This window comes from Lepidochelys kempii, chromosome 4 (assembly GCF_965140285.1).
Source record: "Lepidochelys kempii isolate rLepKem1 chromosome 4, rLepKem1.hap1, whole genome shotgun sequence".
In the NCBI taxonomy this organism is placed as follows: domain Eukaryota; kingdom Metazoa; phylum Chordata; order Testudines; family Cheloniidae; genus Lepidochelys; species Lepidochelys kempii.
In genome coordinates, this window is record NC_136383.1 from 18,838,373 (window position 1) to 18,856,696 (window position 18,324).

Below are 18,324 nucleotides of genomic sequence, written 5' to 3' on the forward strand. Positions count from 1 at the left end.
GAGCATAGACCTTTGCACACAGATATAACCTTGCTACCTCATTAAAGTCTGGAAACATAAATTCTGGATTGTTTGTATCTGAACAAATCTTTTTGTGCAGGAGACCGTCTAATATCAGTGAACAGCGTGAGCTTAGAGGGTGTCAGCCATCATGCAGCATTAGAAATTCTGGAGACTGCTCCTGAAGATGTGACACTTGTCATCTCTCAGCCCAAGGACAAACTTTCCAATGGTATTTTAAAATATCCTTAAATTTATATTACAAATTTTGTTTTTTCCTTTACCTTTCATTATAGGAGAGATTGATTTCCACCCACACACCCTAAGACCTCTCATGATGGACTTTTAATGACCTTCTGAAGAACCAAATGCCTGATTTAGCTTTTCTAAGGGCTTGTCTATACTGCACCGCAGTGTGGACTACGAGGGGTGTGAATTGCAGAGCTCACCAGAATATTGCGATCTAATTGCACCGTGTAGATGCTGCTGTCATGAACTAAAAGGTAACTAGCTCACGTTAACATAGTCCTGTTTAATAGAGGACTATGTTAACATGAACTGGGTACCTTTTAGTTCACAACAGCAGCATCCACACGCGGCAGTTAGAGTGCAACATTTTGGTACACTCTTCAGTTCACACCCCCTGTAGTCCACGCTGCGGAATAGTGTAGAAATAGTCTGAAGGTTTAAATTGTTACTATAAATCTCTAAGTTTGAGTCCATGCTCCAATACTGGATTATATAAGAAATGTATCACTGTAAATTTTGTGTGCAACTAGTGTATGTCCTTGCTTCGTTGATAAGATTGGAGATTGTCATTTGTGTTAACCTGAGTAATCATGATTTCTGTATTTGTAGCAGAGTAAATGTAACTTGTTAATTGTTGGATTTTGATCTTTCAGTGTCATCTATAAATCTTGCCAATGGAACAAAGGGTTATTTAAGGAGGCCTTCGTCAATGCAGGACAATGAGGCAGAATCATCTTCAGAGGAACACAGCAGATCCCAAGGTCACCAGAGGCCCATCTCGGGGAGTTCATCTGGATTGTCTGTGGGCAAACGGGACAGAAGCCTGAGCTCCCAAGATTCCAGGACTGAAAGTGCCAGCCTGTCTCAGAGCCAAACAAATGGCTTCTTTGGCAACCACACTGGTGACAGAGCCCAGCAGGGTTTGCAGCACTGCAGTGATTCTCAGTCTGCCCTTTCCAAAACTAATGAGAAAAAAAGGAACTCTGCGGACGGCATCCAGGCAAAAGCGAAAAGGCCTGGGGTAGTGGAAACCGTGGATTATTCTGACCGAGGGGATTCTGACATGGATGAAGCAACTTACTCTAGCAGTCAGGAGCAACAGGCAGCTAAAAAGGCACAGTCCACTTCTGTTGAACGCTTTCAAACAATTTCATATACGTGGCTGACTAGTCTGCTGTAGATTGTTAATGTAGTGCTTGAGGGGAAGGGAGCAGATGGAGGGAGGGACAATCTGCAGCTTCCACTGCTAACTGCTAACGCATTTGGTACTGAAGTTGAAGTACAGATTTTCTAATGCTAACTCCTTTTGGTGCTTCAAATGTATGGCAAATAAGGGAACTGAATAAACAGACCACGATTTAAAATGTATCTTTCTAACCCATTCGAGGTTTTTTCAAATTACCTGGAAAAAAAAGTACTCCCAAAATTTCAAAGAGGTTATTAGGGCTTTAGCTGCCTGAATACAATTTACTCTAGTGGGAGCCTTCTTGCTTAACCCCAGCATAACTCTTCTTTGAGCCTTAAAGGGGCCAAATTCTGCCCTTGGATGTGTATGTAGGAGCCTCATTGATTGCAATAGAAAATCTGCATGCTCATCCAAAGGCATCATTTGGCCAAGGTGATCGTAGCAAATGACCATATTCACAGGTATCAGTTTCTTTACAGACCAGGTAAATTGAGTTTTACCTGCATTAGGGAAAAGCAGTGATACTATCTGGGATGAACGGGTCAGCTCGTAGCAAAACGAGTCGTCCTGGGTAGGGTCTGAGGGGAAAAAAAGGAAAATGTATTTGTTCTCCATTCATCCAGTGAGCAGAGGAGATCTGATGCTCTGCCTGTCTAAAAGTAAACTGACTGAGGACATTCTACATTCACTCCTAAAGGTAATGGCCCTGATCTCAGTTGATGGAAATGTCCTTTGAGGTCAGTGGAGCTACACCAGTTTACCCCATCAGAGGATCTGCCTCACTGAGTTCCTGGTACAATGATTCCTTCATTTTAAAGACCAGCTCATACAAGTGTACTGGTCTATAAAAACAGTTAACCAATATGGACCAAGTTCATCCCGGGATTAAGAACATTCAAGTACAATAAATGCATTTACAGTAGGAAAGAATCTGAACCCTATTTTATTAACCAGTGCTCTCAATTAACCCCTTTCTGCTCTGTCTCACCCGTAAACGCACAGTGGGAACTAATAATTAACTTCTGCTCTAACAGGGAATCATTATTTCTTTTTGTCTTTTTTTTCTGTTTTTGTTTTTTTGTTTTTTTGTAAAGGAGTCTTCCTCAGTGAATACAGCAAACAAAATGAATTCTAAAAAGCTTTCTGCAGCACCTCTTAAACCTGGAGATATCTTTGAGGTCGAACTAGCCAAAAAAGATAGCGGCTTGGGAATAAGTGTCACGGTACTGTTTGACAAGGTTTTTAGATGTTTTCTCTTCTTCTCCACTCCCAGCAACCTGTTCAATTGCTAATTTACAGGGAAGCAAGGTATTTTAAAAGGACACTGTCCAGTACCTGCTTACAGATACTTCCATCTCCCTGAAGCTGGAAAATATTAATTATTTCCATATCTCTTTTCTTGTCATCTCCCTATTTATTTATTTATTTATTTTAAATTACTTGCACTGCCATACTGCCTAGCAGCCCTAGTCATGGATCAGGACCTCATTATGCTATGTGCTATACAAACACAGAATCAAAAGACTCCAAAAAGCTTACAATCCAAGTGTAAGACACAAGACACCAGACGTATACTGACAGATGCGGGAGTACAGTGGGAAAAAATGAGACAGTATAGATCTGTATGATAGACAGTGGTCTTAGTGCACTAGCAGCCGAGCCGTTGTCAGGTAGGCATTACAGTAAAGGAGAGTTGTAAGGAAGATACACAGGCACAAAGGAGGCACAAAAGTGCTCATTTGAGAATTTAACGAGCGGGCGGTGGAGACTGGCATAATGGGTTGATTGGAGTCAGGAGTCAACCTTCCAATACTGAATGAGAGATGATGGACGGTGAAGGGCCTTGAAGGTGAAGTCAAGTAGCTTTTGTTAATAGGTTGACAGTAAGGGGCCAAATTCATCCCTAGCATAACACCATTGAAGCCAATGGAGTTAAATTGGGCCAGATTTGGTCCAGCATTATTTTTGTTTTACTGACTTGTTCACCAGCAGCATCAGTCTCTCTAAAGAGGCTTTGTCACTTGTTCTATGTTCTCCCTCTGCTGGCTGAGAAGCAGAAGAGCACAAAACATTTTTGTCTGGGTAAGGAGTGGCTGGTTGTTATTTTTTGTCATCCTTCTAGCAAGTCGATAAGGAGATTTGCCGGAAGCTGGGAATGACAGGGGATGGATCACTTGATCTGTTCATTCCCTTTGGGGTACCTGGCACTGGCCACTGTTGGAAGACAGGATACTGGGCTAGATGGACCTTTGGTCTAACCCAGTGTGGCCGTTCTTATGTTATGGAGATATATATCTATTTTTAATTTAAAAGCTTCACACCCGATTATAATGTTTTGTAAACTGGCTCAAATTTTAGGCCTAACCTACTTGACAATGTTGCTTTAAAGGCATGGTGAATAATATATCATTATATCACCAACATTCCATTTGTGTTTCTGTAGGTGTCAAAAACACCTTTTGGTTCTTAGACAATTTAACTTTCAAGGATTAGTCTAACTGATTCACCTCCCAATTCTGAAAACAATTTGAATGTCAACAGTAGCACGCTGGTAGTAGTGAGCAGATATTAAATAGAGTTCAAAAGAGAGGCAGTTTCAGTGGCTATTTACTGTATTACAGATGTAGGCATTTTCTAAATAGATCATAGATCCGGACACCTTCTTTCAAGTCTAGCAGATTTTAATGCATGTTACTTTGAAGATGAGGACAGCAGAATAAAGCTGTTTCCTTTTTACATCCCTAATGCAATCTTTTATGCACTTTTTAGCCATCACTGGAGCAATTTCTAATGTTTTCAGATCAGAAATTGTGATAGTGGGTGTGCCATACCCACAAACAGTAGCTATAGGTCACGGAAGTCATAGCCAGTGCAGGGCCACCTGAGCAGCTCAAGCAGCCCCTGGGCCAGCCGCACCAGCAGCTGCTGGGGCAGTCTCGGGCCACCGCACCCCTTCCTCCCATCAGCAGCAGGAATTGGGGTGTGGGAGGGCTCTCAGGGTTGAGGCAGTGGGTTGGTGTGCAGGAGGGGGCGAAGGCTTTGGGCGGCACTTACCTCTGGGGGGCTCCCTGGGAATGTCCGGCGTGTCTGGTTTCTAGGCAGAGGCACGGCCAGATGGCTTCGCGTGCTGCCTCCGCCCACAGGGGCCTCCCCCACAGCTCCCATTGGCCATGGTTCCCAGCCAGTGGGAGCTGCAGAGCAGGCCCTCAGGGCAGGGGACAGAGTGCGGAGCCCCCTGGTCACACCTCCGCCTAGGGGCTGCAGGGGTATGTCTGCCACTTCCAGGAGCTGGTAGGGAGCCTTCCAGCCCCCTTTGCCCCCCCAGCACGAGTGGGGGTCCCAAGCCACCCCCCGGGCTGCCCCCCCAGAGCACCTGCGGCACCCCTGGGCTGCTCCTCCCCCCCCCCCCCCCCGAGCACCCAAGTTTTAGTCAGGGATATATAGTACAAGTCAAGGACAGGTGACAGCCGTGAATTTTTGTTTACTGCCTGCGATCTGTCCATGACTTTTACTAAAAATACCCGTGACTAAAATGTAGCCTTAGCTATAGGTAGTGCACTCTTCTTAAATATCTTAAACAGTTGAAGGCAATACCTAGTGGTTTCTAACTACAAGCGGCCCCTGGCAGGAGAATTAGATAAAGGACTGTAAGGTTGAGTTGAGGGTGGGGGGGAATCTTTACTACAGATTCTTTGGTCCATAGTCTGGATTATGGCTCAGTTACATATTGTAAACTTTGCCTATGAATTGTAAATGAAAACATGCTCTAAATCTAAAGAAATTGTAGTAATTATCACTTATTGATTTGGAGCCAGATTCACTATGACAGATGAATGAAGGTGAAATTATGCAGTAGTATAATGACGACTTAGCTGTTGACATGCAGCAATCCTGCTATTCCAGTGACTTTGTCGATGCTGCCAACGGTCACCAGTGCAAGGACTAACAAGTGGTTGCCATATCTCACTTTATCATTTTCTGCCTCCACCTGTATCCTTGCACTGTTCTAAAATCTACTGTCAACCTTTAGCTTACTCGGAAGTAATATTAAAACAATTGGATCTTTGGGGAACACATGGAGATCATTTGTGGGCTAGCTCCTCCTCCTCCTCCTTTAAAAGTTTGGGGGAATCCCTGAAATAACACTGAACTGTGTGGTGATGGCTATATGCATTAAACAAGTAGGCTGAGTGTCTGAAACCTAAGCAGACCTTCAACCCAAATCTTTATGGCACCTCCTACCTCAATATATTTTGCTTTCAAGACAGCTTTCTGTAACCTGAGAGAGAAGAATACCGTTTAGTTTCACATTACTTTAATGAGGGTGGACAAAACTAGGATATTGCATGTATGCATCTTTTATTTTGGCAGCTGATGCATGTTGTGCACAAACAACACTTAGCTTTTCCACACTCATATATGCAGATTCTAGTGCTTTCATAGTTCTGCTTGAAGGACGCTTGTTTTACTGGAAAGGTTTGCATTTGAGCCTCATAGTTTTAACCCCCACCCCACTCACACCCCACCACCCACACACACACATCCACCCCAACTGGTTATGATTTGCATGGATCTCAAAATATTTTATTTACAATAAGTTGGCTGCTGATTTTACATGCTGATGGCTTGAGTGCTTCCTGAGTTTCTTAAGGATTGTTTACCTTTCTTGATCTAAGATCTTCTGTTTAAGGTTTTAAAGGTTTGCATTTTACCTATTTATTCTCCATTTAGGGTGGCATAAACACCAGTGTAAGACATGGTGGCATTTATGTGAAGGCCGTTATTCCTAAGGGAGCAGCTGAGGCTGATGGTAGACTTCAGAAAGGTATATACTTTGCTCTTTCCACAAGTTTTCTTAAATAGCAGTAGAATGAAATCCAGATGACTTTATGTAGGCTTTGGAGAGACATCATGGTCTAGGACCTAAGAACTCCAGAGGTCTACCGACTGCCTGGCTTTGGTTACTTGTAATTTCTTTATGGGTCTATATTGTCAATGGGAAACTACCTACCTCTCTGAGGTTTTTCTGTAGCGCGTCACCTGAGTCTCTCCCTCACATGGATGGTGTAAGGGTTAATTTGTAAAGCACTCTGACCATTTAAAGGATTAATAAGTGCTAAGTTTATAAATTTGACAGAGCTGTGCAATGAGGAGATAAGAAAGGAAGACAAAGTGTGGGACTATTGCAGTATCTGAAGAAACTATGGAAGCCGTACTGGAGAAAAAAAATGACAAAATATTTTTTAGTCAGTGTTTTGTTCTAATGCGTTCCACTTTAATGGAGCAAATTGCTCTGGTTATGCCCAGAGAGAGGAGAAAGAGGCTTTGTGCAATTAGTGACCTCCTCGCTTGACATGCTAAGTATCTCAGTACAGAAAATCCTTGTAATAGCTCTGACAGTCTTTGTTTTTAAGTTAGTCTTCTTTGTGAAGTGGAGTCCCACAGTTAGATGAGGGGTTATTGTATTTCTCCCCAGATTTCTCAGTGAAGCATTGCTTTGAGCATTAAAATGGTCCTAGATTTTGGGGTTGGAATTCAGTTACAGAACACTTCTGATACAAAAAGCCCTATTCTACTCTCAGTGCATGGGGAATTGCCCGAGTCACTGCCCTTGTTCATTGAAAAATGAACAGATCACTGTTGCATGGATTATAAGCGTGTTCTATATGAATTAATTTTTTATTACATTCTTCCTTCTTCTAAATCATGCATTGTTTGTTCCTAGGTGATCGTGTGCTCTCTGTCAATGGGATTAGTTTGGAAGGTGCTACCCATAAACAAGCTGTGGAAACACTGAGAAACACTGGCCAGGTAATATAATATTCTTCTCCTGTCTTAGGTAAATAAACTTATCATGAGTAAAAATACAGTAGACAAAACTGACAACGGGAGCTCTCCACTGTGCACTTTCTTGCTTAGGACCACTTCCTGATACACTTAATCATGTTGAGTAGCACCGCGCTCCAATGTGGTGCCATTTCAGTGAATGTCACTATTCATGGCATAAGGCAGCTGCTTCAAATATCAGAATTTGGCCCTTAGCTAATCATGCATGGAAGTGCATGTACAAATATTAAATCTCTGGAATAGTAAAATGCCACCAGTACATATTGTAAACTGTCTTTTCCTCCAGATTCCCTTGATGCAGGACCCATGTATGAAGAATGTAGTCAGTGGCATTTTTTAATTGTCCCTCACGCCTCATAATATTGGGGCAGGGGGATCTGAATTTACTTTAAATGCTGTCTGGTTGATATCTTGTGGCTCTGTTTCTCTATTATTGTCGATGTTGTTGCCATTTGCAGTTCCTAACAAACTAATGAGCTACTTACAGTGATTTATGGGGGATTTTTTTATGAATCTGTAGAATTTATGGCTGTGTAATTTAGTTACCCAGAACAGGTTAGACTAGACCCTGTACAGCAAAATGTGGTATTTTTGTGGCTTGTGCTAACTAATTTGAATATGTTGTATTTGTGTAGGTAGTGCATCTGTTGCTGGAGAAGGGGCAGCTTCCAGTGGCCAACAAAGTTCATGCTCCCATTACACCACAGTGCACGCCTCCAAATGAGGCAGGACAAAGTGAGCCCCAGAACAAACCAGAGAGAAAAATGACAAATACCAAAGACTACAGCTTTGTCACTGAAGGTCAGGTCAACTATCTGAGCTTTAGAGCGTCCCCAAAACCTTCCATTTTCTCACAGCCAGATGACCCTTCAGTGAAAAGAATCACAGAAGTTAGGGCTGGCAGTGACCACGTCCAAGCATTGTGTACAACACAGATTCTCTTTCATGTTGTTAAATGCTTTTTGAATATTTCCTGTAATGGTGTCTCAGTCATTTATTTTAGCAGCTTTTTAAATAGTTTCTTCCCTTACCATTCCTTAACCTATTTATAGTGGTCCCCTTTGAAACGAAGGGCATTACTTCCTGTAATAGATCATGGCTAGGGCTCCGTGTTTAACACAGATTCCATGACTTCCTGTGACCTCTGTGACTTAGGAAGCAGCCAGTGGGCCCTGGGCCCTGATTGAATCTTGCTCAGGCGGCCCTAGGGATAGCCACGCCGGCCACTGCTGGAGCGGTTCCACAGCCAGCCACTTGGGCGGCCCTGCAGCCAGTCATACCAGTGCTGCAGGAGCAGCCCCAGCCACTGCTCTGGAGGCGCCAAGCAGCAGCTGATGCGGCTGGCCCTGGGGACTGCCTGAGCAGCGGTCCCGGGGGCAGCAGGAGCAACCATAGCTCAGCGACTCTCAGCAGCGGTCCCAGAGCAGCCGGATCAGTGGCTGGCCCCCAGTGGCCTGAGCAGCCACTGGTACCCCAGGGCTCCCCCACGGCAGCAGGCCCCCGGGGCTTCCTCTCCCCCGCAGCAGCTGGTGCCGCGGGCCCCCCCAGGGCTCCCCTCTCCGCCGCTGCACCCCCACCCCAAGATTTAATTAGGGGTATTTATGGTATAGTCATGGACAGGTCACCGGGCCCATGATTTTTTGTTTCTTGCCTGTGACCTGTCCATGACTTTTACTAAAAATATCTGTCATTAAATCGTAGTCTTAATTATGGCCAACCTCCAGAATGTTCCTCCTCCTCTATACTTCTCAATTATTTCTACAGCATAATGCCCTTACATCCTTCCTGAATGTTCTCTGAGCTTCTCCCGGGTACTACTGTTTTGGGGATAACATACAGCAGTGTGGACATTTCCAAGAGAAGAACAGCAGGGAAAGAAACCATGAATAATTATGGCATGTTTTGTCTAAACCGATCATACACAGGGATTCCTTACAAAACTTTTACACATGGTAACCCCCTACCCCAAACTATTAGTGTGATCGTTGGTGGGATGCAGTCTGATTGTTATTGCTGAATAAGCAGCCTTCATGGAGAGGGTACTGTAGGAAAAGAGAGTAGTCTATTATTTCTGTTTATTTTCCAGACAACACATTTGAGGTAAAGTTGCTGAAGAACAGCTCGGGCCTGGGGTTCAGTTTTTGTCGTGAAGACAACCTTACTCTGGAGCAATTGGGCTCAAGCATAGTGAGGGTTAAAAAGCTCTTCCCTGGGCAGCCTGCAGCTGAAAGTGGGCAGATTGAAGTGGGGGATGTCATCCTGAAAGTGAACGGGGCTTCGTTGAAAGGACTATCCCAGCAGGTTAGAGTTCTCTCTATAGCCTTACTTGTCAGTAGTAGATATCTTGCAAGTGGGACCTGTGTCTAATACAAAATCAACTGTACCTATAGGAGGTCATCTCAGCACTCAGAGGAACATCCCCAGAAGTCTCTCTCCTCCTTTGCAGGCCACCACCTGGTATACTACCAGAAATTGATCCTTCTCTGTTGGTAAGGCCTATGGCATATGATCATTAAGTTTTGCTTATTCAGAATACATTGGTTGCACGTGTAAATGAAAAATGAAGAGAGGTGGCAGGGGAATACAGGATCATACCAATGTGTTTGCTGTGTTAAGCCACAAGATAGAAACACAGCCTGTTTCATAAAAATAAGAAAAAATACAAGGCTCTTGTACATTTACAATAGTACATTTTTTTATTAAAAAGGCTCCTAAATGGCTTAAAATACTATAACTACACTTTCCTTGGAAATGTTGATTGTTAGTTTTAAGTTGGCTTCACCGAGGGTTACATTTTCGGTGAGATGTGTGGTGAATTAGTCATGAAACTGCCATTTAATAACAACAAGTATTTATAGTTTAGTTTTGCTGTACATCAAGCTGGAAAAAACTCAGCCCTGTTTTCTGAGTTAAAATACATGATCCCAAAGAGGATTTGTAAAAGGGCTCTATCAAATCAGTCCAAAGAGCACAATGCCATTTTAGAATATTTTAGTGTCGATGGAAACTAGACTGTATATACTGCAGCAGAAAAAAATCGGAACTCCATGATGGAGGAGTCCACATTAGTAGAGTAGCTTTCAGTAATAAAGAACAATTTAAAAAATTATTGGGAAGAAGTCTTCAAATCAAGTCACTTTATTGTTGTTTACCAGATAAAAACTGTTCTTACATGACAATAGAAACAGATTTGTATCCTGTGTGTGGACATCTCAATACAAATCTGAACAAAGGGCAAGAGGAACAAAGGAGAAAATTAAAGTAAAGAAAAGCGGTTGATGGTGTTCGGGGTGGGTGAGTACGTGAACTTACAGGTTTCCCATGGGATGAATAAATGGAACTGTCAAAGCTTCCATACTCATCATTGATTGGTACATCATGTTTATGGGAGTGTGATTACACAGTTTTTTGGGAAATGGTACTGGAGCCAAATGTTTAAACTTTTGGGGACAGATCCTCAGCTGGTGTAAATTGTCATTGACCATCTATTCTAGCTGAGGATCTGCCTCTCAGTGCCTCCCGGCAGTTTCAGTTTCTTAGAGAGCTGAGCACCCGCAACTCCCATTTTAATTAGTGCTTTTGAAATTGCCTAGATACACAGGTTTGAAAATTACATACGTGTTGTGTTACTGAAAATAAGTTAAATTCACTCTGAACTCTGTGGAGTTTATACCAGGGCTGAGTTTGGTCCACTGTGCTGACTTCTGAAGTAAATACAATTAACCTTTGATTAAACGTGTTTGATTATTTCTGCATTCTTTACACATTTCTGCCAAACCTAAAATGAATAAATGACCATTATAGCCAGAGTCTGATTTCTTAAACATCACATTTGTTGATTAACAGATGTCCACTTCATGCATCTGATGAAGTGGGCTTTAGCCCACGAAAGCTTATGCTCAAATATATTTTTTAGTGTCTAAGGTGCCACAAGTACTCCTCATTCTTTCTACATTTGTTGCAGACTCCCATACATTCCCCACAACAAATATTTCCAGACATTAGCACAGAAACTTCTGGTGCGTCAAAGGGAGATCAAGGTGACAGCTCAGATGAAAATGAAGTGACCGATAAGAGCAAGAAGCGACTAAAATCCCCTTCTAGGAGAGACAGCTACAGTGACAGCAGTGGGAGTGGTGAAGAAGAGGTAGTGGTGACCCCAACACAGATAGCAAGCCCTGGATGGAATTCTGCGCTGTACCAAACTCTAGACAAAATGATGGCTCCAGCACACACTCAGTATGAAAATCCTTGTAGCCACGAAGAAGCAATTCGTACCATCTACTACTCTGCTCATGAGACTCCCAGCAAGCCAGAGTTTGAGGACAGGTATGATTGTAAATATTACTTATTTTGCAAAAATAAATACTCAGATTTTGCAAGCCTGGAACAGTCAAAAGGGTGGAATTTGTCTGCAAAAATGGATGATATGGCTTACTAATAAAAATTCAAGACTTTGGTGTGAAAACGACTAGATTTTATCGGGACAAAGACTTGTGTTGATTTGGCAGTGAGGGATGGTATAATTTGACCCCTGTATCAAGTTTGTAAATGTTTGCAGAAATATCAGAGTTTACACATGAATACCTGTGAAGTGAAGCATGGTGTCTTTGCAGAGCTCTAATCATGTAAGCAACACAGTCTGCCTCAAATATTATAAACCATTCAAACTCTTGTTTCCCTGTCTTCTCATAGTAATCCTCCGTCTCCTCTACCACTGGACTTGCCACCAATACCAAGTTGTAGAACTATTACCGAGATTGCTACCCCTGGTTTAATGGATGATGCCTACATCAGTACCACCTCTGAGCTAGTTCCACAAAGAGAGAAAATAACATCACTGCTCAACCAATTTGAGAAACATGCTGATGAATATGAACCAGTAATTACTTTCTCTCTCTCTCTCTCTCTCTCTGTGCCATAAATGTGTTAAAGATTGTGCCTCTTGGGGTTTTATTTAGCCATGGTTTTGACCGTAACAAAATGCATCCTATTTATATTTACTTAGAACAATTACCCTAATTTAAATGTATAGTTAACTGAGGATGTGTTTTGCAAAAGGCACTTATACAATCTACTTATAGAAGGTGGCCCGGCCATTTGTGACAATAGGAATGGCATTATTGTTAAGACAGTGTCCCTAGATGTGTTATAGATGAGGCACTTGAGAGATTCAAATGTTTTACTTACTCTTTTAAATAAAAAACAGGGTGTTTTTTTTTTCAAATCAAACTCTAAAACTGTGCAGATTGTATAACTGCCTGTGCATACATACAATTTGGGTAGTTAAATGCTCCATTGCCCTGTGGATATTATGGATGGGCGCACACATTTCTTAGGTACAGTTTGAATCCATATTTTGAAGATTTGGCACTGTGTGTAACTATGTAGGGACGGGTTTCAGAGTAGCAGCCGTGTTAGTCTGTATTCGCAAAAAGAAAAGGAATACTTGTGGCACCTTAGAGACTAACAAATTGCATCCGATGAAGTGAGCTGTAGCTCACGAAAGCTTATGCTCAAATAAATTTGTTAGTTTCTAAGGTGCCACAAGTACTCCTTTTCTTTTTATGTAGTGATGATGTTCTGAAGCTAAGTTTCTTACTTGTCAATATATTTTTCCCCATTGTTACCCTCGGACTGGTTGGAGCCCTTGTAATCCCATTCATTTCCTCTGCTTTTACATCTGTCTGTCCCCCAGATACACATCTTTTGGCCACAGAGGCAATGCATCAAACTTTTCTGAGAACCTTCTGACATCGCTGCCTCATATCCCAGAGTACGCTATTGTGCAGCACAAAGACCTCCATCTCTCGCTCCCTGTCAATTCACAGAGTGAAAAACAGTGCTGAAAATAGAGACAGGTCTTTCTCTCTGCAACCCAGAGCACTGTCCATTACAAAGGGATATCCTACACAAGCATGTTACCGGGGGCGGGGGGAGAGTGATTTCTAAAGCATGCTGGGACCCCTCTAGCACACATCAGAAGTTCCCTCGTGCATATTCACATAAACAGTACTATGTTAACAGACAGTAGGGAACTTTTACTGTGTGCTAGCAGAGTCTACGTGGGCCAGTTGGTGCACAAAACATTGGTGCACCTTAGAAATCACACTCCTTTTCCACGTATTGCTGCACCATTTAGACAAGCCTATCAGTGCAATTCTCTAGGGTTAAAAATCAATGCTAAATTCATCATCACACTGTTAATCTCTTCTTTTGATCCTTTCTTCTTCTTCTTGTTCTGTTAATTTCTGTGCAAGTAAAGCACAATCCTAAACAGAGAACATAAAATGCATGTAAATTACAAATGTATAATATAAAAGGCATGCATGTGTGTAATAGCAAGATGTACAATACAGTACTCCAGTTTAGTAACGGAAACCTGACATTTTATCCTTTTGTAGGAGAGCATCTTCACCTCTCGTGCCCAGTTTTATTCTAGTTGATGTACTCCAGCGGTGGGCAAAATACAGCCCATCTAACATTTCTGTCCGGCCCACCAGGCTCTTTGGCTGCCCCCTTGCGATCTCCGGGTTGCTAAAAGTCCCGTGGCGCAGTGGGACGCTCAGGCAGGCTGCATGCCTGCCATGGCCCCACGCCACTCCCAGAAGCGGCTGGCTGCTGCTACCATGTTTCTGCGCGCCCCCAGAAACCAGTCAATGTGAGCTGTGGGGGTGGTGCTTGTGGGTGTGGGCAGTGTATGGAGACCAACTGCCTCCCTCCTCCCCAAGGGGCACACAGAGATGTGCCAGCAGCAGCCAGCCGCAGCCGCTTCTGGGAGCGGCGTGGGGCCATGGCATGCAGGCAGCATGCTTGAGCCCTGCTGCGCCGTTGGCCAGGAGCCACTTGTGGTAAGTGCCTCCTGGCCAGAGTCTGCACCTCACACCCCCTCCTGCACCCCAATCCCCTGCACCCAAACTCCCTCCCAGATCCCATACCCACTCCATTAATACAGTAGAAATGTGTGGCCCGTGACGACTTACCAAAATGCGTGGAGGTCCCCCCCCCCCCCCCGCAAAAATGATTGTCAATCCCTGATGTACTCAGTATGGCCCTGATCCTGCAAAAAAGACGTTATGCCCATGCTTAACTTTATGCGCATAAGTAGTCCCATTGATTTCAATACATAAGCCTCAGTACAGATGTGTTTGCAGGATTAGAACCTATATTTGATTTAAGTAAATTGGTTAATGAAGTGTGTTGTCTTAAATAATCTTAATCAAAGCAGCTCATTCAGATGACCCTACGTTTCATAGAGGATACACTATTTATCCACATTCTAGACCACTGTTTATTTAAAACACTGTTTTTCCCATAGGAAGTGGAACTCCATGTTACCATGACTAAATCAGAAAAAGGAAGCCTGGGCTTTACAGTGACCAAAGGCAATGATAACATTGGTTGTTACATTCATGACGTTGTTCAGGATCCTGCCAAAAGTGATGGGAGGCTACGACCAGGAGACCGGCTTATCAAGGTGAGATGAGTAGAATTTCATAGTGAAACCCAACTCAAGATTAAGGGATCTGTGTGATAATAGAGAGGAAACAAACTAACCTTGGACCAGAAAAATAAGAATTCTGGATCCTGTAGTGTGCGGAGTCAAATGTGTGGATGAGAAGCTGACAACTAAATGCATGTATTGAAATTCATAATATAACAGTTGTTGAACCAACTTAAATATAAGTATAAAATAAAACACATGGAACATGACTGACAAATGTTCACTAAACCTTTTGCTCTTAACATCTGTATCCACTTAAATGTATTTTGCTGTTAACATCTGTGTAATTCTTCCAGACAGTAAAATAATAGATAGGGTTGGGCTCAGTATATACGATCTTTTAGGTTACAGTTAGGGGTTCCTTTCAAAATACTCATGGACTTTAAGGTCAGAAGGGACCATCATGATCATCTAGTCTCAGAGAAGAACTGTTCAGGTAAGCTTGGATAAATTTTCTTGTGTGACACTCCTTCCAGTAAACAGAACATAAAAAAGTCTATTAATACACTGAAGCAAATGCTAACATTATAAGGTGTCGTGGAACAAGAATGTGCTTAATTACGTTCTTAGGCCCCCATCCTACAAAGACTTCCACGTGCAATTCGTAATTCCACTAAAATCAATGAGACCACTCATAGTACAGTACATAGAGTTTAGCATGCGTGCCAGTCTTTGCTAGATCGGGGAATTAAATCCTGTGGAATAACGTTTAACCTTAGGTAAGGAATAAAATCATAAACCAGTGTGGATTAGGGACTGAGTCTGGCTTTCAGGCCGTGGCTTGCTAAAAGCTTATTCTTCCATTTTATGGAAACTGGTATATATTAAACCTTTTTTGTAATGTATTTACTATTTTGACATTGCTAGTTCAGGATTTGTTTCTTCTACCATTTTCCATTAAATGTGTTTGTTCGTGGAAATGGATAACCTCATAGATTGCAGTTGCTGTCATTGATAACATTTATATTTTGTCATTTAATATGAAATACAAATAACAGGGACTTCAGCTGAATTTTCTTAGTATCATTGGCTGTCTTAATTGTAACCATAATGAGGATTTTTCTGTTGCTGTTCTCTTTTCAGGTTAATGACATGGATGTCACTAACATGGGTCACACAGATGCAGTCAGTTTTCTTCGAGCTGCGCCAAAGACTGTCAGATTGGTGGTTGGACGTGTTCTGGAGTTACCAAAGATTCCAGTGTTGCCTCATTTGCTGCCTGATATTACATTATCATGCCATAAAGAAGAGCTGGGTAATATAAAATTGTATGGCTGCTTGCCCTTGTGTGCAATGCCTTTCTTCAATGTCCCATTGTAAAAATCACACTTGACTAGTAAAAGAAAAGATTGAGGATTTTTTTTCTTCTGCACAGGTCTGTCTATATCAGGAGGTCATGACAGCCTTTATCAGGTGGTGTATATTAGTGCTATAAAGCCAAGGTCAGTTGCTGCTAGCGAGGAAAGTCTCCGTACGTTGGATGTCATCCATTATATTAATGGAGTCAGCACACAGGGAATGACTCTGAAAGAAGCCAAAAGAGCCCTGGAAATGTCACTTCCTAAAGTGGTGCTGAAAGCGACAAGGTATCCTGTGGAAGCTAATTCCTGCATGTGATTTTTAACTGACATAGTTGTAGCCATGTCCACTTAACTGCATTTTCCTGGCACAATAGCTAACCAATTGGAGTGATAATGGCAGCTATTTTTTTAAAGGCCTGATCCTTTAGGGTGCTCTGTCCTCTCAATTCTGTTGACTTAATGGAGTTGAGCGTGCTCGGTATCTCATCAGATTGGGCTCATAGTGAGGCTAAAATTGTCCAGCTGCAGACTGCACCATAAGAGGCATTCTCAGACTAAATTTGATATATGCACATCTTGTGTGTGGACATCTATGTAATAAGCAGGGTAGGACAAGTATGTAATAAGTAAGGCTACGATTATGTCACAGAGGTCATGGAAGTCACAGAATCCGCTGTGATCCCCCACTCCCCATTTTGTCACAGTTATTTTTAGTAAAAGTCACGGATAGATCACAGGCTTCCGTGAATTTTTATTTATGGCCCGTGACCTGTCCGTGACTTTTACTAAAAATAACTGTGACAAAATCTTAGCCTTAGTAATAAGTTAAGTGGATCAAAGTGCCCTTTAAAAAAAAACCTAATTGTTTTGGAAAGAGTTGTCAAATTTGTCAACATTTTTCTTTTTTTTTCCCCCCAAAGTTGTACCAACTGGAGTGAGCCTCTCAGCCCAGATAGACAGACTTGCTCTAGCATGGCTCAAGATGGCGTGTTAAAAATAGCTGCATCTTGGGCTGGATCTCAGATTCTCAAGCCTAGGGGGGTCTGGTGGGCTTGAAAGCCCGAGCCACCACATCCACACTGCTATTTGTAATGCACTAATTCAAGCCCTGCTAGCACAAGTCGGTCTACCTGGGTTGTTAGGCTCACTCCCAGCTGCAGTGTAGAGATACCCACAGAGTACGGAAATTGCAGATGAAGATTGACCTAATTCAGGGGTGCTCCAGCCACACCTTTCTCGTACTACATCAGAAGCAGGAAGGGGGAGTGGTGTAAGAGATCACACATTGGCTCTATGCCTCCTTAGGTTCATGTATGTGCTGGAGCAATCCTCCCTGGCACAGCAAACCTGGCTGTAGGTTCAGATTATGCTACCAGGTTGGCACAGAGCAGCTGCATCCTTGACCCTTTAATTTCAAAACTCTTTACTATCAATAATTTAATCCTTGCAATAATCCTGTAAAGAGGTAGCTATATAGGTATTGGTATCCCTATTTTATAGATGGTGCAACTGAGGCAGAGGAATTACCAAGTTTCCACTACTTTTGTGCGCCTAACTTTCAGGCACCGAAAGCTTGATTTTCTGAAGTGCTGCAGGGACTGAGGAGTTCTCAGGTTTAGGCCCTAGACTGAGGCCACTAGATTGCACCTGTCTACATGAGTCTGGGGTGAAATCCTAGCCGGGTGAAGTTTTCTCCTTCTTCTGAAAGTAGATATGAACGAGGATATTATCTGGTGAATACCTTTCTATTATTGGGATATTGAATATTCTTGGTACCTTATTCCAAATCTGTCCAAGGAAAATAGGCCTTAACTATGTCAAGCACAATAGTCAACAAGAAATTGCCCTTATATAGATACTTACGTATGGTTCCTTTTCACAAATCAAAAATATAGTGTATTTCTTCTTATCGCAGAGATGGTCACCCATTGGTTCCAAAGTCCAGGGGCTCTGTTAGCTCAAGTCCAAAGTTAATGAAAGCTAATGGTAAGGATCTCTTAGTTACCTACTGCAAATGAGTTGCTTTCTATCAATGACAACCAAAGTGTGATATCTATCTTTTGCCTACAAAAGCCTGTCAAAAACAGGATACATGGTATTCTTTTAAATAAGGTTTGCCAAACTTCTGCAACAAATTTAAGAAGCCACTTTGCATAAGGACATGGATAAGAGACAATACAGAATGTCACAGATTCTGAGAAATAGAATAGAACCATTTAAACATAATGGAGTGTTCT

General features: G+C 42.4%; 1 protein-coding gene across 12 annotated transcripts in view; it reads left to right on the forward strand.

Annotated features, from left to right (window-relative positions):
* The window catches only part of PTPN13 (protein tyrosine phosphatase non-receptor type 13), a 186,549-nt gene that overhangs the window by 147,259 nt on the left and 20,966 nt on the right, over positions 1 to 18,324 (forward strand). For 9 of the 12 annotated variants that reach the window (XR_012158461.2, XM_073340606.2, XM_073340603.2 and 6 more), the window contains 14 exons: positions 101 to 232; positions 903 to 1,363; positions 2,530 to 2,673; positions 6,167 to 6,260; positions 7,161 to 7,246; positions 7,918 to 8,083; positions 9,369 to 9,583; positions 9,673 to 9,771; positions 11,247 to 11,611; positions 11,978 to 12,164; positions 14,601 to 14,759; positions 15,870 to 16,041; positions 16,162 to 16,372; positions 18,003 to 18,073. Coding sequence is in view for 11 of the 12 variants with exons in the window: in XM_073340606.2 (XP_073196707.2) it covers positions 101 to 232; positions 903 to 1,363; positions 2,530 to 2,673; positions 6,167 to 6,260; positions 7,161 to 7,246; positions 7,918 to 8,083; positions 9,369 to 9,583; positions 9,673 to 9,771; positions 11,247 to 11,611; positions 11,978 to 12,164; positions 14,601 to 14,759; positions 15,870 to 16,041; positions 16,162 to 16,372; positions 18,003 to 18,073 (2,562 nt within the window). In the remaining variant the exon portion in view is untranslated. The remainder of the gene's footprint in view (positions 1 to 100; positions 233 to 902; positions 1,364 to 2,529; positions 2,674 to 6,166; positions 6,261 to 7,160; positions 7,247 to 7,917; positions 8,084 to 9,368; positions 9,584 to 9,672; positions 9,772 to 11,246; positions 11,612 to 11,977; positions 12,165 to 14,600; positions 14,760 to 15,869; positions 16,042 to 16,161; positions 16,373 to 18,002; positions 18,074 to 18,324) is intronic. The other 3 variants (XM_073340601.2, XM_073340608.2, XM_073340605.2) reach the window with 2 other exon arrangements.